Genomic DNA, 26,852 nt, shown 5'->3' on the forward strand with positions numbered 1-26,852 from the left:
CATCAAAAGAGCTGGTGAAATCTGTGTGACTACACATTAGTGACTGTGACTAGAACAATGGAGAAGACATCCATGCTGGAAATACTTGAGTCCATGTGTTAGTATGTTTCAGTACTACAAATAGAAACTTTAAGATTAACTATCTCCCTGGGTGCTAAGTGAAAATCTATTAGAAAAACAGACATAGCTCCATTGTATATTTGTGTAAAACGACTGTTACCCAACTTCCAAACTGTTCAGTGGGCAGAGGGTAGAGATGGTGATTCTTGCCTTAGAAAGGGTTTTTTGTCTTAAAGACTCCATAACCCTGAACTCTTGAGGCATAGGGAAACAGGGACACCAGGTCAGGGTAGCTCCTCACTGTCTCCTCATTTGTAGTTACCCAAGTGTGAATACCACTTGTCTCCAGCAATCCATATCGAGGGGCTGCTGATGCCTGAAAGTGGAGTGGAGGTTGTATCTACCCTCGACTGTTCTGGATACTACCTTCTATGCCTTTTGTCAAAGCATGTATGTCCAGGAGAGGGGACAGTGCTGGGGGAAGAGTCTACCTCTGACATGTGATTGACTCTCTCCTAAAATATCTCAAAGCAAATATATCTTGAATGTAAGGCTTATATCCTCCTGAAGACCTCTGATCTACATGCGAATTTTATATTACTCCTGTTAGCTTAACTTTTACCTTATTTCTTGAGACCGGTTAGCTCTTTCCTTATCCCTACTCTGCCTGAAGTTACACTACCAGGTTTTCCTGCAATGACTAACAGTGAATGGTACCCATACATGGATTTCCCTCCTGGCTGTAAAGGTAGTGGGGTTATGTGTGGAGAGGCAAAGACTTCACTTTAGGATATCACATATCACCCGGCTGCACACATTAAAGATTAAAAGTCTATTTGAGCACACAGTCATCTTCTAATATGTTTAAAGTCTTGGGTGGTTAATGTACATTCCTTTAATATAGCACAATGCTATTTACTACGGAGGATATAAAAGAAATATAAAGTACATTTCACGGAATATCTCTCATTTATTTCTCACCAAAGTCCTGAAAGATAGGTATTACTATCCCTGTCTTACAGAGACATTAAAAAGCTTGTCCAAGGTTATAGCTTGTAAGGGACAGAACTGGGGTTTGAACATAGATCTATCTGATTTTGTTTCAGAGGTGAGGAGGCAGCACTGTGAATGCAGATGGGGAGTCTGCAGGGTAACTGAATCACAAGGTGACCTCATTATATAAGCTACAGGGAAATACTTCTTTTGCCCTCGCCACTGCCATCCCCCATATGTGTCTTTATAACCACATGTGAATGCACATTAAAGCTGGTTTTGATTACCATCATCTTTAATTATAGAGGGAAAAAACACAGTTGTGTTCAATGATGCCTAAAATGTCACATTGACTAGAGCTGTCTCTATTTCTTAACTACTCTCTCCCAAAATGCTAATCAAAAAGTGTCAAAATTGACAGTTATTGATTTTAATTAAAAGAATTCAGAGTATATACTATGAAAATGAATATATTATTCTTTACATTACTTTTTCATACAAACTTGCCCAGAAGTGAAGAACAAGTTGCTAATCTTGTCAGCGTGGTAATGGAACTAGGTTTCAGAAGACTTTGGGTTCTCACCTCATTTCTTTTACATCTTAGTCATGTGAGCTGGGATCTGTTCTTCAATCCTGCTGAGTCTCAGTCAATCTCCTGCCATATTAGGAGGAATATTTACTCCTATGCCTATAAGTGTTCTAGTATTTTGAAAACCAAAAGGTAATGTACAAATGTAAGGTATTATTATTCATTTATTCTGCATCTATGTACTCCTATTAGCTAGGGGTACATGTGTGAAAAAACATGGCTTCTAGCCCAGGGCAGTCTAGTGGGAAGACTGACATGCAGGCAGAGAGAGTGTGCTGCAGTCGGGGCTGTGATGGAGCTATGAAGCTATGTGCCAAGGACAAGTACCAAAAAGAAAGAACCCCTCACTCTGTCTGGGGTAGGGGGTACCAGGGAAGGCATCACGGAGGAGAGATGATGTGAACTGAGACTTAAAGAATGAGAAATAGTTTGCCCAATGAGCTAAATGGAGAAGAGAATTCCAGGCAGAAGGAAAGCATGTTTGCAACTCCAAAATAATTTACTTTGTCTGGAATTAAAAGTACAAGATAAGGAGGTAAAGACAGACAAATGGATAAGGGACAAATTAGGGAGAGTCTTTGAACACTATGCTAAGGATTATGTATAGGAGTAAATATAAAGCCATTGAAGAATTTTTTTTATTGAGGCCATGCTTGCCAATCATGGAAGAATTTTGAGGAGAATTTTGCTCAGGTTTCTGCGGTGTAGATTATTGGCATGGGCCAGGGAGAAGGCAGTGGAGAGAATGATTATCCAAGAGAGAAAGTGTAAAGGGAGGAGAAAAACAACCACTAGGTTTTATGCCTGAGTGACTGGAAATATTTTTTTAAAAAATAAAAGAGTCTTAAGGGGATTTAGTTTTGAGGGAAAGCTTCAACTTCAAAAAGTGCCGTCTGACAGGTCATTTGGAGGGAGAGGGATCCAGCAGGCAGCTAGAGAAGCAAAAGGAGATCTCAGTGCTGGAGAAGTCATTGTAGAAGCCATTCACATTGAAATGAGAGTTGAAGCCAGGAGTCCAGGCGAGAGCTACCTAGGGAAGAAGAGTGAAGGGAGAATAAAGCAAAGAAGTTATGTAACTGAAGGAAATGGAGGGAAAAGGACTAAGGCAGTGTCACAAATGTTGAGAAAAGAGACAGTCTCCAGGGAAATAGTAAGACCTAATGCTGGAGGGAGAAAATAAAAGGAAGGAAAGAAGATCAAAGACTAAAAGAAAACCAATTAAGAGGCTACTAAGGATCTTGGGGAATGGTGAGGCTAGGAGTCAAAAGGAATAAGGTTCAGGAGTGAGCAAATAATAAGAAAAGTAGAAATAAATACAGACAAGTTCACATATAGACACATTCAGACTATAGGTTAGCCAGTGGCATTGTATTTTGTCAGAACAGTAAAACACAAATGGAAATGGCAGCCCTCAGTGTAAATTGCTATTTTACTTTTAGCGTCCTGAACACCATAAGCTTTGAGTCCAGTGAACTGATCAGAATCGTTCTCTTATGAACAATGTAATATGCCTGAATCCAAAAAGAAATGAACTACAGTTGTCACCTTCCACTTTTCCTTGACCTGTATGGCTTGCTGTTTCTCCTTGGTGCCTGATCAACAACAGCAAAAGCAAAGTGTCGCCTGGAGCTGCTAAAATGCCTCCTAGAGAAATGCAAGCATCTTACCGGGTGTCTTAGTTATGGTAGTAAAATGAAAGCACTTGGGCAGTCAGTTCTGTGTTTAACTGAAAATCCATGTCCTTGTCAGACATGAGCTTTTTCCTTAATCCTGCTGGGCATGGATTCTCATTAGTGGCCTGAAGCATAAGTAGTGGATCAGAGGCCTGTATTCATGAGTTCTAGTCACTGTGCACAGTCATGGATGAGTCACTTAAAGTAATAATTCCTACACCAGGGAGGAGACAATAATTTCATTGTTAATAAGTGGATAGGATTTTGAGAACTTGAGATAGGGCATTTTATAAATGGTTCTCATTAACTTCTAACTTGCCTGTGCTCTATTAAAATAGCCTACCGACTACTTTGGGATATATAAAGGGTTATATTTCAAGGATATATAAAAGCTCGGTAGCAATTTCTAGATTTTGTGAGTGTGAAACAACCCTGGGCTTACACCTTCTGATGAGACTGATGATTCTATGCAGGGTACAGTTGTCTGAGACATTCTCTCAATTACATAAGTCTCTTTCCTTTATGGTTAATCTTACCCAGTCAAATAAAGTGACCTGGTATCCACTAGAATTCAGAAATTCTGTGAAGCTGAAGGTCAGAAGATGGTAGAATTTCTTTCTAAAGTTTTACAGAAATGAAATCTGAGATGATTCCTATTAGGATGCGAGCTGTCCCATCTCCTGTATTCCAAGTTCTTTACTGAAGCTATGGAAGGAAGGAAGGGAGGGAGGAAGGAAGAGAGGAAGGGAGGGAGGGAGGAAGGGAGGGAGGGAGGGAGGAAGAAAAAAGTGTAACACATTTGTTTTTCAGACTTCAGTATAAGATATCTTCAAATGTTGAGCCTGGCAGAGTAGCCAGTGTTAAATATGAGAGAAAATCGTCCAGTAGACATTTGGGCCTCCTTTAAAGAAAGTGTCACTGACAAAAATTCACTTGCTGTTTTTCCTTCTTTTGATTAATTCATTAGGCTTGAAACTGGAATAAGGTTTCATTTCCCTTCTCTATGACTCTCCAAGTGAAAGGAGTAAAGGAGTTGTGTTATCAGTAGCATAAATACCAGTGCTGACACTAAGGTGGTGGGGAGTATAGAGACAGTGCTGAGAGTCCATGATTCCTACAGGCTACAGTAAATGTGGTAAGAAGGCGCATCCCAAAGCTGATCCAGTGTCCTTTCTTTGATGCCCAATTTTCTCTTGCTTCCAAAAAATTTTATTGAGAATTTTTATGTGCAGTACACCACATATGACACTATGGAGACTATAAGTAACTCAAGGTCTCTATCGTAAATGGAAATAAAAATATACTTCACAGCCCTGTGCATACACACATATCTTACATACATATATGCATACATACATCCACACACATAAGAGTATATCATCGTTAGGATGCTTTGAATTGGAAGAAATGGAAAACACCAACTTAAATGGATTAAACAATAAAGACATTTGTCACATCATGTAACAAGTAGTCCAAACTTAGGGCAGCTTCTGATTCTGTACAGTCAGGGCTCAGGCTCTCCTTTTCAGCAGTTCTCCTAGCTTCGTCTTTTTGTTGACTTTGTCTTCAGGCCAGCAGACCACACAATTACAAGAGGGCTGTGGCAGCTCTGGCATCATGGGCAGATCAGACAACATGCAGAGGCAGAGAAAGGGTTTCTCTTTCATGAACAGACTGGAGATCTGTTAACAAGGAGATGGGGATGGGGAATGGGTACCATCAGGAAACCTACAGTCTAGTAGAGGAGCGAACATGTAACAGTGTGGTAGATACTCTACTAAGGGTATATACAACCTGTGATGATAGTACTCCTTGCCTGGGAGAAAATGTTAGAATGGAGAGAGGCTTGGTAGAGGCTGATCGGGAAAAAAACTTCACATGGGGACGAGGTTGTTAATCCAGTTTGGGACACATTGAATCTGAGGTACTATGAGACCTCTAGGTAGAGAAATCCAGTAGACAGTTGGATGTATGTTGACCTAAGGCTGCGAAGTCTAGATAGAGACAAAGATAATGGGAATTAGCTGGTGGCAAAGGCTCTGAGGATGGATGAACTAATCCGGAGGACAGACTAGGGCCAAAAATGAGATCCTGAGGAAATAACACTGACATTTAAAGCACGGGTGAAATAAGAGGAGCTGACAGAGACAGAAAATAAAATGAATCTTTCAGTGCCATCTGTGTGTGGGACGGGTGTAAGCCAACTAGAAATGACATTTTGTGATATTCACACGTGTGATTTGGGTAAAGGACTGGTAAAAGCTAGGAACCTTTCAGTACCCATTATTTACCCAGTAGCAGGTGCCCTTCTGTAAGAAACTGGTTGAATGAGACAGTTTTGCTGATGGTATGGCTAGATAAACCTGAACAGTCCTCTACCCAAAGAAGAACTAAGGCATTAGAATTTCTAAAATGAGTCTCTCTTTCTTTGCAGGAGTGGTCACACATTACTTGCCTTCTGGTTTTCCCGCCAAGAGGGAAAACTAAACCGACAGCAGACTATTGAATTGGGACATCACATCCTCAAAGCACACATTTTTAAGGTAATTAAGGAAGTTGGAGGCGTTTTTTCTTTCCATTTCCAGCAGGCTCTCCGTAACACTGTGTGCACGAAGCTGCTGTTGTGTCAGTGTGGTCTCTGCTTTCTGAAATTAGTTTGTTGCAAAGTTGGTCCATCTCGTAAAATTTCTGACCTGTTCCTCCCTAGGCCAAAACCCCATTTGTCATCTCCCAGTTTAGTGGATTGCTAGGCTGTCCAGGAAATTACATGTATAATCATTTATGTAAGAAGCATACACACATGTACTTGTGTACTCCATATATCACCTCCCATCTCCTGAAAATAGTCATGTAGTAGCATTAGTTACAGGTTTTTCACAATTTCTTAAAAAAAAAAATCACTTAGAGCAGTTTTGTTACTTGTTTTAGTGAAGATTTTAATATTCCTAGTGCTGTGATTTCCAAACTGTTGATCTAGAACCAACCATAACCTTCCTTTGAGCTACTTCCCCCATTCTCTCTTCAAATTTTAATTCCATCTTTTCTTTCAGTAGTTTTAAAACTTTTAAGAACTCTAAGCATCAGCTTCCCTCTCTCAACATTCACAGGGCCAGGATGGAGGACCCAGAAGAGGGCATGTAATTCATCTGTTTGTGCTTGGATGCATTCATTTGTTTATTCACTGCTTACTGAGACGTTGTACTAAGTATTGGGGACATAAAACCAAAAAAGATATAGCCCCTAATTTCAAGGAATTTATAGTCTAGATAGCAGTTGTGGGGTAAAGCACAAAAGTTGAGGAAATTTGTTCTCCTGATTTTTCTAGCCCGTAGTCTGCTATTGCATCTGCTTCCTCCCAATTCCTACAGTCTTTTCAGACCACTTCTGCTGACTCAGGATCGAGAAAAACAGGACTTCCCCCAGGAGATACTGTTAAAGATAAAATGGTTTTCTTCAGAGAGAAAAATGGCATTAAGGGCAACTTCAAGAGCCTAGCAAATTCTTCCCAGTGTATAAGCACACAGCCAGAAAAGCCTGTTCCCCAGATGGGCAGAAGTGAAACCCACAGTGACAGGTCCTTTATTTGAATCATAATTGTCTTATCTAACAAATTACTGTACCAAAAATGACCTTACCCAGTGACCTTAATGGGAGCAGAGTGATACTAAAATAACAGACAAGGTGTTTCATTCCAATTTCAAGTGGACCAAAAAATATCCGCCACTTCTGCAGACTCTGAGATGATTATCCTTCGTTTAGATGGCGAACTAGGTATTAAGTATCACTGCTTTAAATGCTTAAGCTTTTAGCATCACTCTCTGCCTAGGATCAAATGCAAAGAAATTGATGCCTATCTTTTCTGTACCATAAAATAAATACCACATGAAACAGATAAATGCTGAGGTTCATTTGACCTGGTGTGATCCAACACATGGAGACCTACTTTTTTTTTTTAATGTTCACATGACTTGTTTATTTTATAACTGGAATTTTGTACCTCTTGATCCCTTCACCCATTTCATCCTTCCTTCAACCCTCCTCTTCGCTGGCAACCACCAGTCTGTCATGAAGACCTGCCCTTAAACCATATGCTCCTGTCATTGACACAGTTTTATCTTATGTTGCTGTAGACAACATGGTTGCCTGAGATAAGACTGGCTCCGTGTGTGATTCAGGCCATAAATACCCGGGTGTATAGCATATGGTGATGACATGACTGTGAGCTGAAGAATGTAGATTTGGACGTGGTTTATCTGATGCTGCTCTTTTCAGGGTCCTATAAATGCACGGGCTCCTTGTTGATAGGCATTAGCTTCTCCTAGACTGCGAGAATTTTCAGTTCCTGTCAGCTGAGGGTCATGAAAAGGCAGAGATAGACTCTGCTTATAACCAGTACCACCAAGAACTTCCAGTCAGCAGTGACACAGTCCAATTTATATTTCTTTCCAATGAGTTTTACATTTCCCTTATTTTATCTTTGTTCATAAAACTACATATAACGTCATTAATCACTTTAAAAATTTGAGGTTAAGGGTCCATAATTCTGAATATTTGGCTGACTATGGAACCTTTTTATTCTTTCTGTTTTTAACAGCTTTTTGAGGAATAATATTATATACCATAAAATTTACCCATTTTCAGTATACAAGCCAATGACTTTTCGTATATTTACTGAGTTGTGTAATTATTTACCACTATTAGTACATTTCCATCACCCTAAAAATAAACCTTGTGCCCATTTGAAGTCACTCTCCATGCTTCCCCCAACCGCTGGCAACCACTAATCTACTTTCTATAAGTTTAATTTTTCTGGACATCTCATATAAGTGGAATCATACAATATATGGTCATCTGCTTCTGGGTTCTTCTGCTGAGCATGTTTTTAGGGTTTATCCATGTTGTAGCATGTATCAGTACTTGATTCTTTCTTTTTTTAATTTTTTTTAAATTGAAGTATAGTTGATTTACAATGTTGTATTAGTTTCTTGTTATTCCTTCTTATTGCCAAATAATACTCCATTTTGTGGATATACCACATTTGGTTTATCCATTCACTGGTTGCACATTTGGGTTGTTTCCAGTTTTTAGCTAATGTTAATAATGCTGCTATGAACTTACCATACAGATTTTTTTCCTCTTCTTCTTTTTTAAAATAAAGTTAGCCATATTGAAGTGAACAACTCAGTGGCATTTAGTACATTTATAATACTAGTATTCAGGTTTTGGTGTGGACATGTTTCTGGTTCTCTGGTATAATCTAGGAGTAGAAGTGCTAGATGTATAGTAACTCCATCGGTAACGTTTTGAGGAGTTGCCAGTCTGTTTTCCAAATGGCTGCACCATTTTACAATCCTGTCAGCAATGTATGAGGGTTCCAGTTTTTTCAAACCCTTGCCACTACTTGTTAGAAATAGTCTTTCTTATTCTAGCCATTTTAGTGGTTATGAAATAGTATCTCAAGTGGGGGTTATAGCTCAGTGGTAGAGTGCATGCTTAGCATGTACGAGGTTCTGGGTTCAATCCCCAGTACCTCCATTAAAAAAAAAAGAAGGGAAATGGTATCTCATTGTGGTTTTAATTTGCATTTCCCTAATGACCAGTGATGTTTAGTGTTTATAATTCTTCTGTAATCCTCTAACTGCCATTAGATTGTTTTTAATCTATGAAAAGAAAGCAAGATATTTGTGAATTATAGCAGAGATATTTCAATCTAGTTTGTAATGCAGGGTGTTTTGTTGGATTGGGTCTGGTCACTAGAGTGCTAATCGGAGTACTGTTGAGATCAGCTCCCTAAATGCTGCCCTCTAAAATATTCCTTTAATTGATCAATCTTCTAACATTTATTACCAGAACAGAACTAATGGCCGGGGGGAAGAGTGCTATAAGTAGGAATCTGGAGGGTAGAAGAAAGATCCCTTTACATCAGTTAAAATCATGGGTTCAGGTATAGACTTCCACTTACCTTAAGCAGTAAATTGGTGGCAATATCTAATTCTCAGGATTGTTACAAGGATCGTGGATATAAAATATATAAAGGTATATCATAAAATGTAATGTACTAGACCTATATCTAATATAAGGTCTAATGATCAGAATTATTAGTAAAAATTTTTCTTGATAAGACAATAATAAGCATAAATTCCAGACAGTAATATCACCCTTTCATTTCAGAGGTTACCTAGCATCTCTACAACAGTGATTGGCAAGTATGGCTTTGCAGTCCATTTGGTCTTTGTGGAAACCACTTAACTCTGCGATTTTAGCTCAAAAACAGAGACAATACAGAAATGAATGGATATGGCCATATTCCAGCAAAACATGATTTATAAAAACTGAGAGAAGGCTGGCTTTGGCACCAGGCTATAGTTTTCCAGCCCCTTCTCTACCATGAAAGGCACCATTCCCATTTTTACCAGGATCCTTGTATTATAACCAAACATGGTCATGTGGGTGGTCAGATAAGAACAGTAAATAATCCATTTGAGATGCTTGGATATCTACACGTGGATCCCTGATAATATAGTTGTAAATAATTTGCCTTAAAGAAGCCTGTTGGATAAGCCCTAAGGTTAGTTTTTGCCAGGATCTTAAGATACTTGAGCCATTTCTAAGATCCCTAAGACAAAATTGCTCTTGTTTCTTCATGCTTTCTCTGTGTTCTTGAAGTATTCAAAATACTGAACAAGCTTACTGCAGGTTGGTAAACAATGTTAAAAATTTAGATCCTGAAAAAAAATTTTTTGATTCTAACAAATATTTTAAGGAAGGGACTCCATTACCATTTATCTCTGACAAAAAGAGATTCCTTTTGGCGTAAGCAATAGATGAATACTAAAAGATGCTTTCTCTAGTTATCTGAATCTGAGGTTCTCTTTAGAAATCTGTCAGCTCAGAATTTAATTAAGGGTTATTTTTTACTTTATTCTGCCTGGTATTAGGATCTGTCTGTCACGTTTGATGAGTTCAGTTTAACTGAACTGAAACTCTTTTCTCCCATACCTCATAGCAAAAGGTCAACTCCACCAAGCAGAAGTAATCAGTAGAACAAGTCCATCGTACAAGTAAAGCTCATACTCCAAATCTAGAGTCCACCTCTGTATTTCAGGCTTATTTCCTGTGTATTTATTCTAGCCTCACTGGGACTCTCAGTGCTGATTTGTGGTCCATTTACTGGACCATTTAATTGAAGTTCATTTACCACAGTCTATTCTTACTCAGCTCCTTTTCCCATTTTTTTTTTCCCTCTAGCTCTTAACCAAGTCAACTAACTCAACAAACAGCCTGATTTATCAGTCACTGAAAAAATCAAAGCCATCAAGTGTGACTTCCTTTAACTTCTCTCCTCTTCCTTTTTCACCAATAAATCAATCTACATCATCATCAGTTCTTACCTCACTTTTTCTTGTCTCAGGAAGAAATACCCCTATTCCTCTTTTTTCCTAATCTTACTATGAAATATTTCAAACATTCAGGAAAGCACAGATAATTGGATAATCAGATACTATCGGCCCGATTTAAAAAGATTTTTACATATTTCCTTCAAGTCTTTTTCTTTGTTTTAAAGAAATTAAAATGTAACAAATACAATAGGAGCCCCCTTTATATCCCTTTCTTACGCCATTTCTCTCCCATCCCAGAGATAATTTCTACCCTTATTAAGTTAGCATGTGTTCTTCTCATCCATATGTTGTACTTCACCAACATAGGTGTGTATTCATAAACAATGTACAGAAGTATTTCATGCTTTTTAAACTTAACATAGTGTCATACTCTCCATATAACTCTATAACTTGTTTACTTAACTTTGTATATTTGAGATTTATCTATAGTTCTAGATCAGTGGTTTTCTTTGACTATACATTATATTCTCCTGGAGAGCTTTAAACACACACACACATACACACACACATATTTCTGAGCCTTACTCCCAGAGATTATCATTCATTGTTCTGGAGTAAAACCCAGGGATTTTTTTCCCCCCAAATTCATATACTGTGTTTCTTAGAGCAATTTTGGGTTTACAGAAAAATTTAACAGAAAATACAGATATTTCCCATTTAGTCACTCCCCCACTGTTATGTATGTGGAGTCCATAGCTTACATTAGGGTTTATGCTTTGTGTTATGCAATTCTGTGGATTTTGCCAAATGCATAGGATTACGTATTCACCATTACAGTATCATACAGAATAGTTTCACTGCCCTTAAAATCCCAAAGCTATCAAAAGTACTCCTCGCTAACTCTCCAGAATTGGCAAATGTATCCAGGGAAAAAGCAACTCTAAACTGCTCTCCTGGGCTCTAGCCTATACTGGATCTTGGCCCAGTAATTATTTAACTTGTTAGTCTTCCCATGTCTTCAAGGAGAATTTTTTTTTTAATTTTATACAGCTTTTCCTAGCTGTCCTTAGCAGGAATGTTTGTCCAAATTACCTATATCCACCATTATGAGATGTGGAAATCCAACCAAGTCCCCTGGAGCAAAAATTATGACTCATTATTCTGGAAACATCCACTTTTCTCTAAACATCTTAGGCTTTCTCATTTAAAGTTCCTCTGGTACTCTTAAATGACTGGAATTGTATCACATAGAAAAAACAGGCAGTCTACATTCAGGAATGCAAAATCCAAACTTGTAGACCATGAACAGATGAGTAAGTTGTTCCATTCTTTGGAGAAGTTAAATATGGCATTTTCTGAACTCCCTCTGATGCCAGACACCTTGAGCCAAAGGAAAATTGCCATGTTCTTTAATAAACACTGATCCAGCATTATTCTTCTCTAAGATAATATTCACAGTACTTCTCTGGATTAAATGACCATATCCAAGGAATCCCATTTAAGTCAGTGCTCAAGAGAAAGTTGACTATTACGGTTCTACTCATAGCTTTACTTTATACATTTTATAGTTGGAAAGGAAGTAAATAATGCTTAGTTAAAATCGTAAGAGTAAAGCCATAGAAGTAGATCAGATTTTCTAGGATAAAAAAGGACAGTTTTGGGAAGAGGCCCAAGGATGGAAAATGGTTTGGGATTAAAGGTAAAGGGAGAAGTCAGAAATGAGCTACTTTGTCTATTCTAGTTGCTACTTTCCCAGCTAAGATTTTAGAATTACCAGCAGACTGGCACCAGCCCCAGGCCCCTAGGCTGTGCAGACAGCCATGCAGTCCCAGCCCCACCCACCAGTGGACAAGTAGCGGCCCCTCATCCACCCTGGGCCACACAGCTAATCACACAGGAAGCCTACTTTACCTTCATGAGCTATGACCTTGCAGCCAACCAGTCTGGGGATCCAGTCCCACCTGCCAGTGCACCCACAGTAATCAGCGCTGCCACAGCAAAAGGGCACATGCAGCCCACATGGGGTGCCCTTAGAACATACAGCTCTGGTGACCAGAGGGGAATATGCTGCAGGGCCCCAAGGCCATTTCCTACATAAAGCCACTTTTCTAAGATCAGAAAATGTAACTGCTCTACCTATTAGAGAAATGAACACAGAGAATTGAGGAAAATGAGGAGACAAAAGAATAAGACATAGCCTCAGAAAAAGAACTATATGAAGTAGAAATAAGAAGTGTACCTATTAAAGAGTTCAAGGTAATGCTCATAAAGGTGCTCACTGAATTTGGGAGAAGAATGGATTAATACAGGGAGAATTTCAACAAAGACTTAGAAAATACAAGAAGAGCTAAACAGAGCTGAAGAATACAATAACTGAAATTAAAAGTACACGAGAAGAAATCAGATTAGATGAGGGAGGGAGGGTATAGCTCAGTGGTAGAGTGCATGCTTAGCATGCATGAGGTCCTGGGTTCAATCCTCAGTACCTCCATTAAATAAATAAGCAAACAAACCTGATCCTCCCACCCCAAAAAAATTAAAATAAAAATAAAAAATGGTAGATTAGATGATATCGAACAGATCAGTGAGCTAGAAGAGATTCCTTAAAAAACTAAAAATAGGCCTACCATATGATCCACCAATCCCACTCCTGGGCATATATCTGGAGGGAACTCTAATTTGAAAAGGCACATGTGCCCCAGTGTTGATTGCAACACTATTTACAATAGCCAAGACATGGAAACAACCAAAATGTCCATCAACAGAAGACTGGATAAAGAATTTGTGGTATATTTATACAAGGAATACTACTCAGCATTAAAAATAATAAAATAATGCCATTTGCAGCAGCATGTATGGATCATCAGAGTAAGTGATATAAGTGAAGTAAGCCAGAAAGAGAAAGAAAAATACCATATGATGTCACTTGTAACTGGAATCTTTAAAAAAAAAAAAAAAAGACAAAAATGAACTTATTTACAAAACAGAAACAGATTCACAGACATGGAAAACAAACTTATGGTTACTAGTGGGGAAGGGGCAGGAAGGGATAATTGGGAGTTCAAGATTTACAGATACTAACTACTGTATATAAAATAGATAAACATCAAGTTTCTACTGTATAGCACAGGGAACTATATTCAATATCTTTTAGTAACCTATAATGAAAAAGAATCTAAAAAGGAATATATGTATGTATATGGATGAGTGAAACATTATGCTGTACACCAGAAATTGATGCAACATTGTAAACTGACTATACTTCAATAAAAGTAAATAAACAAAGAAACCTCTGAGACAACATCAAGCATACCAACATTTGTGTTATAGAGGTCTAAGAAGGAGAAGAGAGAAAGGGACAGAGAACTTATTTGAAGAAGTAATAGCTGAAAATTTCCCTAACCTGGGGAAGTAAGTAGACATCCAGGTCCATGAAGCCCAGAGAGTCCCAGACAAGATGAACTAAAAGAGGTCCATACCGAGACTCATAGTTAAAATTGGCAAAAATTAAAGATAACGAGAGAATCTTAAAAAGTAGCAAGAGAAAACCAACTTATTACATACAAGGACTTCCATAAGACCAACAGCTGAATTTTCAGCAGAAACTTTGCAGACCAAAAAGGAGTGGCATAATATATTCAAAGTGATGAAAGGAAAAAACCTACAATCAAGAATACTCTATCTGGCAAAGTTATCATTCAGAATTGAAAGAGAGATAAAGAGTTTTACAGATAAGCAAAAGCTAAGAGTTCAGCTCCACTAAACTGGCTTTCTAAGAAATGTTAAAGGGACTTCTCTATATGGGAAAGAAAAGGCCACAACTAAAAAATGTAAAAATTATGAAAGGAAAAAATCTCACTGGTAAAGGCAAACATTCAGTAGAGGCAATAGATCAACCATTTAGCTGGTAGGGACGTTAAAAGACAAAAGTAGTAAAAATCATCTGTACCCACAATAAGTAGTTAAGGGATACACAAAACAAAAAGATGTAAAATGTGATATGATCAACATTAAAGGGGGAAGTAAAAAGAACCACAAAAACAACCAGAAAATAATTGACAAAATGGCAGTAAGTACATACATGTCAGTAATTACTTTAAATGTAAGTGGACTAAATACTTCAATTGAAAGACATAGGATATCTGAATGGATTAAAAAAAAAAACAGGACCTATGTATATATATGCTGCCTATAAGAAACTTACTTCAAATCAAAGATACACACAGACTGAAAGTAAGAGGATAGAAAAAGGTATTACACACAAAGAGAAACAAAAGAAAGTTGGGGTAGCAATACTTGTATCATACAAAACAGACTTTAGAACAGAGACTATAACAAAGAAGGACATTAGATAATGATAGAGAGATCAATCCAACAAGTTGATGTAACAATTGTAAATATATATGCATCCAATATAGTAGCATCTAAATACAAGAAGCAAATTTTAACAAACATAAAGAGAGAAATTGACAGTAATACAATAATAGTAGGGGATTTAATACCCCACTTACATCAATGGACAGATCATCCACGCAGAAAATCAGTAAGAAAACACTAGGCTTAAATGACAATCAGATGGAATTAGTAGATATATGTAGAATATTTCATCCCATAACAGCAGAATACACACTTTTTCAAGTGCACATGGAACATTCTCTAGAGTAGATCTAGGCCACAAACAATTCTCAATAAATTTAAGAAGATTGAAATTATATCAGGCATCCTTTCTGACCACAGTGGTATGAAACTAGAAATCAACTACAAGAAAAAAAATACCAAAAAAACCCAAACATATGAAGTCTAAACAACACGGTACTAGATTGATTCAGTAAGCCTAATAGAAAAGATACGGGGGAGAAAAGTACATCCAGACATAGAAAAGATAGGTATTAAGTAGATTTGTTGCCACAGACTGCCAAGGTAGAGACAATTTACGTTAGCTTGTTCCTGCGGGACTGGTCCACGTCCACATCAGTAGATGAACTTTGTTTTGCATGGATGTTGTTAGAGCGAGACTCTATTCTCATTTGTTGGTACCACAAACCTAGAGGCCCCTAACTTACTACTGATGGTACTTTTTAGCTGAGCTAGTAATTTAACTGTCTCTGTATTTCTTTTTCAGGGTTTGAGTAAAAAAGTTGGCGTGTCATCTTCCATCCTCCAAGGTCTCTGGATCTCCTATAGCACAGAAGGTCTTTCCATGGCATTGGCATCTTTACGAAACCTCTACACTCCAAATATAAAAGTAAATACATATAAATTATAGACTGATTAAAGAATTAACCATGAGAAAATAAAATTAGGAGGACATTTTAAGTAGCTATTTAGTTGATCTTTGACTTGTCTTATACTATCTCCTATTTATTAGCCTTTTATTGATAATTTAATATATTTTCAATTGTTATATTTTATTCTGTGAATTGAAGACCAAACGTGTCGACCTTCTACCTTCTCTAAGCCGACTCTGATTCATAGAATCAGTCCTGCTGCTTCGAAGGAGTGTATCAATCAGGTCGCCTTTGTTTCGATGGGAGCTTTTCTGACCGACACTAAAGTGTGGGTGGTGTTTGCTCTAATTACTGAACAGTTTACATAAAGGGGACATTTCACATCCCTTTTCAAAGGCAAGGTATTGAAACAGGAACAAATAAAGTTTATAAAATAAAGCAGTTACTAAATGCTACTGGGCACTATTGTGGAGTCCCAGATGACTTAATAAAAGATGGCTAACAGAATGTGACTGATAATTTGTGTGAATGTTATTTTTGTTTATTTGCTTATTTCTAGGTCAGCCGACTGCTGATTTTGGGAGGTGCCAACATTAATTACCGGACAGAGGTTTTAAATAATGCTCCAATTCTTTGTGTCCAGTCTCATCTTGGTTACACAGAAATGGTGGCCCTGCTGCTAGAGTTTGGGGCCAACGTGGATGCCTCCTCTGAAAGCGGCCTGACTCCTCTGGGCTATGCCGCAGCAGCAGGCTTCCTGAGCATCGTTGTGCTGCTGTGCAAGAAACGGGCCAAGGTAACGGCTCTCCGGCTCTGCTGCTTTTTTTTTTTTCCTTCCCTTTTTCTTTCTTCCTGCTGTAGTCCTGATCCCCTGTGTTACCTCAGGAGTCTAGGTAGAGTACATCAGACCCTATTAGGGAGCAGATTAAAGGGAGAAGTAGCTCTGATTACATCCTACTGTTTGCCCACTCGCATGGCCAGTTCCACACTGCATCTGGACACAGTTCTGAAACTTTTGAGAGACACTTAGGAAATTGGTATTTATTAGCAGCCATAAAAAGTCCCCACGTAATAACCAAGAAATTCTCTATTGAGCTCAGAGTGAGGAAAGAGAAGTGGGGGAGCAAATGGCGCCTGCAGACTCTAAGCCTTTCCTGTTAGCCATGGACATAAGAACGGAGAGAGGTTCCCTCTTCAGTCCTTGAAGACCATCCCTGTAGCGGCATGGGGAGAAGGTGATTCTCTCTATACTCATACTGACCAGAGGTGCTCAGATCATTTCTGTTAGTGTATTTTAATTCTCTCAAAACATTCCTTAAAAAATATTTTTGCTTTATCATATCTCAAGAGCCACTGGTATGAAATAACTCAATTTCAAAATATTGGTGAAAAGAAAAATACAGGTCTCAAAAATGTAGACCTCTGGGGAAAATTGTAGCCCAGTAGCGTTTTGTTTACATCCTGAAAACACACTGAGCATTTTGGTGGTTTTGCAGTGAAATATAAGTAGTATGTATGACCTTGTTCTGAGGCGTCCAGTGTTCGTACTTGGGAAGAACTCAGACTCCTAAGACTCCACTGGGAACTGGGACCTGGGATTCTCAGTGAAATCCTACAGCCTTAGATTTTAACTGTGACACAGGGATGATCCACCTATAATGTTCTAGTAATTTGAATGAACACCCTAGAAACAGTGGTAACTGGGCCTTGTTATTATCACTGTAAATTCATATTCTAATCTCAGCTGGGTCTTTCCTATTGCTCAGCTATGATTTTTTTCATCTCTTGTTTTCCCCAGAGCAGATATGTAAATCATTCATGATCTTCTCAAGACCCTATCAAACTCTTGCCCTCCTACAATTACCAAGATTGAGTTTATCTCAGTGTGCCTCTGTCTCAAAACTATTAATCCTTACCTGCACTCACCTTTACTTCCGCCACAGAGAAGGAATTTTTTACCTTCTTTTCCAAAGCAGTTGCCTCCGCCTATATTTTTTATCAGAGTACGTTGTTCATTCTCTCACATCATTTCATTCTTTTTCTAAATTCATACTACCTTTCTTCTCAGTTCCCACAAACCTATGAATGTCTTCCCTAACCCCAAAGAGAAACTTCCCTCTCTTCTCCTAAGCAGAAGCCACCGTTCGTCTCTTCCCTTCCATGTCCACCAAGCCTGTCCTAAGAGCCATCTCTACTTGCTACCACTTCTTCCTCACTACTCCTTAAGCACTTGTAGTCTGGCTTCCATGAGAGAAAGAGGGGGCAAGTCATTAAAACCATCAGCTTTGGAATTAAGCACAGCGTGGTCAAAACCTGCATTCACACTTGCTTTCTGTGAGGGCATGGACAAGCCATTTGACCTCTCTCAGTCTCACTTTTTTCTTCTAGAAAAAGGATTGAGAGGGGCATTGTGATAACTGAAAATGATAGAACCTTTTTAAAAAGAGATGAAGTCTCTTTTAATCTCATGCAATGCCTAATAAATAATATCCTTTAAAAAAAAGGAAAAAGGAAAAACGACATCCCAGCCTCTTGGTGTTCACCTGAAGCTACTCCCTCAAGTCACTAACAACTGCCAGTCACCAAATAAAGTCACTTTTTCTCATTTCTCACCCCTCTAAGCCACTTAAGAACTTAGCCAGTTATTTTGTTGAATAACTGAATTGAATGTTCCTGTTCCTGAGTCTGGCTGGGAATGCTCTGAAATGTTATTGCACTTTTACTTTCCTTATGACTTTTTTTTTTTTAGGATTTTTTGTTTGTGTTTTTTAATTGTTGTTTTGTTTTGTTTTTTGCAAGGAGGAGGTAATTAAGTTTGTTTGTTTGTTTGTTTTTAGAAGAGGTACTTACTGGGGATTGAACCCAGGACCTCGTGCATGTTAAGCATGCGCTCTACCACTTGAGCTATATACCCTCTTCCACCTTATGACATTTATTATATTACACCTTTGTTGGACAGGTTTTTGTCTTATTGGTCTCATCTCCCCTATCTTGTTCAAAACTTTGAGAAGGGAATCTATACTTTTCTGTCTTACCACCTTTGTATCCTATGTGGTACCTTTAGTAGGCATTCAGTGACCATTTATTATGTGGATGACTAGGTGAAACTAAAGCTGGAGAGAACCAGATACATACAGAACTTAGGTTATACGTGCTCTACCTACCACTGGAAGATAACCTGCCCACCTGCCAGAAAAGGCTGTTCATCTATTAAGATTTGTGTCTGGGGACCTTCTACTAGATTGATCTGAATCAGTCTCTTCTTTCAGACTAAACTTGTAACCAACACTGCAACTGTAAAAACTACTGTTGGAACTTAGTCTAGCATTAAGTTCCAAGTACCTCTAGCCATTTTGGCCAGATCTTTGAGATTCTGTCTTCCCGTTGGAGGAGAGAAGTGGCTGTTGCCAAAGCTTAGTGGTTGAATGTGTGATTCATGATATGAGATATTTTGCTTCTTTAGGAGACCGAAAAATTTGAACTTCAGAATGTTTTTCTTCTCCTTCATGATTTCAAAGACAGTGTTTTTGTGCCAACAGAGCTTACAGAGTCTTTCAAATTTGGGTCTAATTGAGGACAAAGGAGAATGTTCCTCAGGAAAACAAAATTGGAGCTGGGAGTTTTGCTTTTTTGTTTCTCTTGATGTGAAAACAAAAGCCTGACATTATGCAAACAGATTCTCCCCAGAAGGGCATCTACCAGAGTTGTAGCTCGTTGAAGATCTAGCCTGAGTAGGAAAGTATCCTCTAAGTTTTCTTAGAGGAAAAGGAATCGGAATAGGAAAGGAATGGAAGTAGGAATAGGAAAGGATGACTGTTAGTCGTCCAGACATGTGCAGTGGCTGGTGTGACCAGACGGGGAGTGCAGCCGCAGAGCTTTTTCACACGGATCTCTCTGTCGCCTCCCCTAGGTAGATCACTTGGATAAAAATGGGCAGTGTGCTTTAGTGCATGCTGCACTCCGAGGTCACCTGGAAGTTGTCAAGTTTTTAATTCAGTGTGATTGGACAATGGCGGGCCAGCAGCAAGGAGTGTTTAAGAAGAGCCACGCCATCCAGCAGGCCCTCATCGCTGCAGCCAGCATGGGTTACACCGAGGTAAGAAAGCAGGTGATGAGGTCTGGGGGCGGGGAGGTTCAAGCTATGTATTGAGGGACCTAGGAAACCTGAAAAAAGGGGTTGCATTATTACAAAATTGCCAGCCTAATTAATGTGAATTAGCTTTTTGGTCACTGCTCTGAGGAATAAGGAGGTGCCAAGGTATCCAGAATTATGGAATTATAGAGCATAAGAGTTGGAAAGGACCTTGGAAATTGTCTACACTGATTCCTCCCCATCTTTCCAGCCCTGTTTAACAGACTGTGACACTAGGTTCAGAGGGATGATTTATTGACTTGTGTTCACATAGGTGGGCAGTGTGGAATGGGAAGGGTACAACATTTGGAATCTCAGAAGGACCAGGTTTGAGTCCCAGCTTTCCTACTCATTAGCTCTAGACCGTGGGCAATTTGCTTAATCTCTTAGAATCTTAGTCTCCCACCAGCAAAGTGAGACTAAAAAATTCTTTTTTACAAGGCTGATATGAAAGGTGCTTTGTAAACTATTAAACTCTATATAAGTGGTATTTTTGCTAATTTATTTGTTAATGAAAGTAATTAATATAATGACAAAATATGTGGAATTGGTAGTGTGCTAGAAAATGTTTAACAACCAGCTCTGGGGAGGGGAGAGTGGTGGAATGGAGCAAGAGAGTGTGTGTGTGTGTATATATACATACTTAGATTTGTTATAAATTTTATAGGTATAAAAACATAGCACATGGTTTACAAATAATAATGAAATATGCAGTGCTCTTAATTGAATGCTTTTGTTGATTTTTGCTAAATTTATATCTGTACCCAACCTGTGGTTACAACTCAGCCATAATTTGATAAATGAAGTTGTGCCCCAATTTGCTAATAACTCTTTTCCCAATAATTTCGTTGTCATTAAATCTGATATGCAATCTACTGATAAACTATTTCTCACCCTCGTACAGTTTATGTTCATTAAACTGGAACCTCTTAGCTTTACCACTAAATCAAATTCTGATTTGTAAAGTTTGCCAGTTTCCAGGGTATAAATACTCCCACCATGACTGATCTCAAGCTACCAGTGTGACATCACCAAACACACAGTTTCAGAGAGATGCACAAGAGCACGTAATTATTTAAAATTTCCACCATACAGACACAATAAATATAAATAACCTTAAGAGTGTAGATAATAGTAAAATGTGGTTAAATAATGAAGGAGTTATGAGATTTGATATTTTAACTTTTTTAGTATGATTTATTTAATTGTTAATTTGTAATAAATATCTTTGTTTAACAACTGGCTTGCAAACTTCTGAAAATTTAATGATCAGCTTTCATGGGCCAGTATATGTTTGCTCACCACTGCATGGGATGCTTCAGTGACACAGCTACCCTGCCAACTGACCTGATACATAACCAAAGGAATATTAAGTAAAACTGGAATTTTTATTATCTGTGGGAGGTTTTTCAGCTCTTTTTACAGTCAAATTCCTGGAAACAGAGCTGTCACTTTCCTTTTTTGTTAGCAGCCATTCTCCCTGTAATATCCTCAAAAGCAGTCCTTATAATTCGGAGAGGAAACAAGAAGATAACAGCTTTCCTGTGAAAAAGTACAGGCCCTCAGTTTTCTCCATATTTATTTTCTGTTTATTTCTTGGTATTTTTCCTGGGAAGATGAGGGATTCATTGCTTCTTTAACTTGACTGTGATAAGTATGTAATTTTTAAAAACCACATGCTGTGTAAGTCAATTGTGTTTAAGAGAAACTTGTAAACTGTACCTAGTAGAACAAATGCTCATCACAGAAGCTTTGGGTTTCTTTGCTAAGACAGTCAGTTCTGACTTCTTTTTTGTGCAAGAGATTTCATGACCCTTGAATTATCCGAGTATCTTCCAAACCTCACAGGCTAATGTCAGTATTAGAGTTTTCCACCTGAAGTTTGAGCTGACACAACTTTTTGTTTCAGATTGTCTCCTACCTACTTGATCTTCCAGAAAAAGATGAAGAGGAAGTGGAGCGAGCACAGATCAACAGCTTTGACAGTCTCTGGGGAGAGACAGGTATCTCTCGTGGCCATCACTCTCTTGTCTCGTGAATGTGTTGTTTGTGTGGGGATATACTCTGCATCTCACACCCTGATTTTCCTTCTGGCAGACCTTTGGCAGTCTCTGTCTTACGGCTTTTGTGTTGGAGACCGATTCAGCCAAAGTAAAAAGTCAAGCAGTTTCCTTCTTTTAGTCCTCTTTCCCTTTGGATGCTCCATGCCATTAGCACCAGAGTATTTCAAACAAAACTTTCCCCCCATCTTGTTTCCAAATATTTTTAAAAGGCTGAGAGTTTCCTTCCAATGTGCCAAGCCAGAGCAGAAAATAGTTGTGGATTTTCTGTATTTTTTTTTTCAATGTGATTCTTGTAGCAGTTAGGAATAAATATTTCCCCTGTAGTTGTACACCAAGAGGTTAAATTTTTATCGACACCTCTGGCTTAATTAACCAAGTGTTACCATGGCAGGGCGGTATGTGACATGGTTAAGCTGGTATGTTCTGAGTACACTTGCTATGAGGATGCAAAATGAAGTAGCCCCTGTAGGGCAGAGCCCTGTGCAGTCCCTCTTGGTCTGTAGCAAAGCTATTTCCATGTTGCCTGGTACTTACTACACAAGCAGAAGCCTCTTCCTTTTGGCCTTTGCAGGAAATGATTGTTGTCTTTCCCCCAAATCTAAACTGGAACATCTGGAGAAACATTAATAACTTTTTATGTGTTTTTATGAAACCAGGGCAATGAAAACTGTAGAGTCACCACAGATATGTGTCATACTTGCCAGGAGAAGTAGACATGTTTCGAGATGGACAATTTAGGGAGAATATTTTACTGAATAAGAAGGGGATATGCTTTGGCTAGGGTCAGAATGTTATTAAAAATTAGAGAAGACACTTGAATCCATTTAAAGTTTATAATTACCTGTTGAATTGGGATGTTTCCACGCATGGCAAAAACCTTACATAGGTTTTCATGGCTTCTTCAACATCATGTAGAATGGTCCAAAGCTTAGGAATTTGCTTCTCGAACAATCCCTCCCTCTGTAAGAGCCAAAGAGAGCAGATGCCAGGCAGCTGCAGCTTAAGAGCCTGTGACAGATTAAAGGAAAATGTGCAGCTGGAAACAGCTGCTGTCTCTGGGGCCCCACCCTGAGGGAAGCCAGAGGACAGACTAAGGGGAAGGGACTGGCCGGGACGTCAGCAGTCCTGGAGTGTGCCTGCTGAGACCTGGAGCTGCAGGAGGAACGTGTGGGTTTACCGTGCCCATCAGCTTGGCCTTCCCCAGCACAAGGTCACCACACCTCCCAGCATCTCCTATTGCCGCCGGGCACATGTGACCACTGGGGAGGGCGAAAAGAGCCGCGACCCAGTGGTGATAATGGATAAAATTACAAGACAAACAATCATAATGATGACTGTCAAACACATGCTAGTGCTGTACTTGAGAGAATTCCTCACAAATGTTCAAGAAGAGTGTGAACTAAGTGGAAGACTTACTTTTCTTGCTATAAAGGTCTTGTTAGAATAAAACTTTACGATCTCAGGACTTTAGAAATATTTCCTGCTTTAAAGTGTGCAATAAAGTTTGTTACATTAATTTTCTTACATATGTAACATTTCTCAAGATTGTAAAAAAAAATCAAAGTTTCATGTCAATTTGCTTGTAAGCAGAATTGTGTTGTATTTAATTTGACATTTAAATGAAATAATTTCAGCATTATAAACATGTTATTTAAATATAAGTTAGAATGAAATACATTTGCAGTATAATTTATAGACCTATGAAAAGTTATTTGACTTCAGAAAAATTTCTGGGAAATAATGTCTTTGCTATGTAAAAAAAAGTCCCTACAACTCACCACTTGTATAAAATAGTCTCTGAGTTGCTTTTCTATCTATAGTGATCAATTTACTAAGTATACGTGTTTCTTTCAAACTTATAGCACATAATCATTTAAAATTTATAATGACCTATTGAATTGTGTTATTTCTTCCAATAGCGGAATCTTACATGTTTCCCTCATATAGGGAATGAAGGTCTATTACCTACAGTCAGCTGGTTGGGGTCTCACTTCTGCAACCCTGCCCTAAATAACATAATTTTTACCACAGGAAAATACAGTGGTCATGACATTTCCAACAATCTGTATCATTTACTATATTGAATCCAAGACACTACTAACTATGAGAAACTACATAACCATTATTCTATGTCATTACCAAAAAAAAAAAAACTACCTATTCAACTAAAAGTTCTTTATTTTCATGTCAATTGTAAGATGCATTTTGATTTCAGAGTTGTTAAAATGTGGAGGGAAAAAAAGTTCATCTTAGAATCAGTGAAACATTATCTTAGCATATAGTGAAATATTAATTGCAATGTATTTTTTATATACCAGATTTTCTAAAAGCAAATCACTAGAGTATCCTGGTTGTCTTTGTCCTCCTTTTATGGCCCCTTTATCCTTTCAGAGAGGGACTTCCTACATCTGGCTTTCACCATCTGGCTGACCCCCTCCCATCCCGCAGGGTTTTCACAGACTTCTTACAGAACAACACAGAAAGAAAGCAATTAAGGTGACAAGACTGTTCACCGGTCCCTCCTCTCCTTTGTCTTACGGCTGCAGACCAGAACCAGCATTAAACAACTCTAGCAGCTCTGGAGGGCCTGGGCTATCCCATGGCCCAAAAGAAGTGAGAGTTCATAAAATAAACAAGATACCCCTAATTCACTCCTTCGTCATCTTTTGCCTAAGTTATTGCAGCTGCCTCCTAGCTGATCTTCACTTCTCTGGCCTCACTCTTTTGTGATTTATCTCCCAGATCTCAGCCAGAGTGATCTCTCTAAGCCACATCTGTTCATGTCACTTTCCTGCTACCACCCTTCAGTGACCACCTGTAGCATTAAGTGACTTATTTAATGTAGCATAAAAGGGCCAGTCATGATCTGTAGCATCCTCTATTGCCTATCTTCTCAAAATAGATAAACATTCTATTTCGTACCTCGGTGCCTTTATACGTGCTCTCCCTGTGCCTCAAATGCTGCCCCCTTGTCCTTGCCTATAAGTCTCCTGTTTCTCTTTCAGTGTCTGGTTCAGATTGTCATCTCTTCCTGGAGACCTTCTCAGACACTTCTACCTCCAAGCCACCTCCAGACAACCCCTGTGGACTTATCTCTGTTGTGCTGGTCACACTATATAGTAATGGATTTGTTTATTTGTCTGTTATCCTTACTCAACCCCGAGTTCCTTAAGAGCAGAGACAGTGTCTGACAAAGAGGCCCATAAACGTTTAACTAATTAATATTGTTTTGGATAGCAGTGACCAGTTTATGTCTCCCCCACCATCTCCATCCCATTGGTCTTACATGATCTATCTGTGCTGTACTCTTTCAAGGTTGAAAATAGCTCAACAAAAGAACCATTTGCTTTCTGTGCATTCTGTTTAGTCTCATCATCCCATCCAAGCAGGCTTTGGCTGTTTCCTCAACTCTGAGCTACATCCTGTCTGTCTCTTCAAACTCTTTGCATTTCCCTTTGAAAAAGGACCATTCCTGTCGGATAATCTCATCAGATGCCAATGAGCTAGGGAACAAAATCTGTTACCAGTCTCTTAGGAAGAGATTTGGGTCCAGACTGCTACATTCACTCTAAGAATCAGCTTGTTGTTTTACAGAACTGGCTTTGCCTTAATCTTCTCTCTTTCAAAAAGTTTAACAGTTTTTGATAAGACCTATATAAAATCCAGCCAAAGCAACTCCTTGCTCTTGGATTTTGAGAAGTACAGTTCCAATTTTACATAGTTGTGTTGTTCTGAGATGAAATTGGCCAGCTGTGTTAATGACCATATCCAGCTATCAGCTGGAGATTCCTGCCAAATTACATCATAACCTAAGCAACAGAGATGATACAACAAAGAAAAAGGCCGAATGGAACATTCCCTCTCATGTAAATGTGTTGTCCAGCGGCTTGAAATGGGCCAGCCAGAGCACCACAACTCCAGGTTGGAGTGGACAGCGTAAGTTTAGCTTTCAGGGTGGGCACTGGTTGTGAATTCTCAAATGTGTTCTGTGACCTAGATCATTGATGAGAGGCTTGATTATGAAGTACTGTCTGTATTTTCTCCAGACTGGAAATTCTTTTGTGAAAAAGAATGTATTTGCACCTCCACACCCTGCCAGACACAAGACATTGAAAGGGAGGTTTGCCACAGCCCTGTCACCTAGAAGCTGCTTTAAATGGAGTCAGAACATGAGAGTTAGAAATTTTCCAAATCATTTGTTTTATGTACTAACAAGATGATTCTTATGGTTCTTAACGAGTGTCTAACCCAGTCAAGTTCTTCCCCACCCCCACAGCTTTACTGAGATGTAATTGACATACAACATTGTGTAAATTTAATGTATGCAATGTGATGATCGCCAGTCAAGTTCTTAAGCTACTCTTATGTTCTGACTCAAGAACTAAAGTTTTGTGGGGTTTTTTTCCTGAGCTATTAGAAATATGAACTTGGAAAAGAGGGAAGGTCATTTTGATTTAAAGAAGAAGAGACAAAACTTCTTTGTCATGTAAATAATCAAACCCATCAGTAGCTGTAACTCATCCATTCAGGGGTTGGAAGTGACTCTCACCTCAGATAGGATGAAGCCTCTGCCCTTCTATGAGGAACAAGACAGAAATGCCTATGTTAAGAGTCCCAGAGGTGGAGGGTGTAGCTCAGTGATAGAGTGCATGCCTAACATGCACGAGGTCCTGGGTTCAATCCCCAGTTACTCCATTAAAAGAAGAAGGGAGGAAGGGAGGGAGGGAGAAAGGAAGGAAGGAAGGAAGAGAAGAAGAAAGAAGGAAAAAGAAAA

At 38.7% G+C, this 26,852-nt stretch overlaps 1 protein-coding gene across 8 annotated transcripts in view; it reads left to right on the plus strand.

Moving 5' to 3' along the window:
• TANC2 (tetratricopeptide repeat, ankyrin repeat and coiled-coil containing 2) overlaps positions 1–26,852 on the plus strand; it is a 304,614-nt gene that overhangs the window by 255,836 nt on the left and 21,926 nt on the right. For all 8 annotated transcript variants that reach the window (XM_010956001.3, XM_010956002.3, XM_074343434.1 and 5 more), the window contains 5 exons: positions 5,750–5,858; positions 15,778–15,900; positions 16,443–16,679; positions 19,794–19,979; positions 21,925–22,018. In XM_010956001.3, coding sequence (XP_010954303.2) covers positions 5,750–5,858; positions 15,778–15,900; positions 16,443–16,679; positions 19,794–19,979; positions 21,925–22,018 — 749 coding nt within the window. The remainder of the gene's footprint in view (positions 1–5,749; positions 5,859–15,777; positions 15,901–16,442; positions 16,680–19,793; positions 19,980–21,924; positions 22,019–26,852) is intronic.

Source organism: Camelus bactrianus, chromosome 16, assembly GCF_048773025.1.
Source record: "Camelus bactrianus isolate YW-2024 breed Bactrian camel chromosome 16, ASM4877302v1, whole genome shotgun sequence".
Lineage (NCBI taxonomy): Eukaryota > Metazoa > Chordata > Mammalia > Artiodactyla > Camelidae > Camelus > Camelus bactrianus.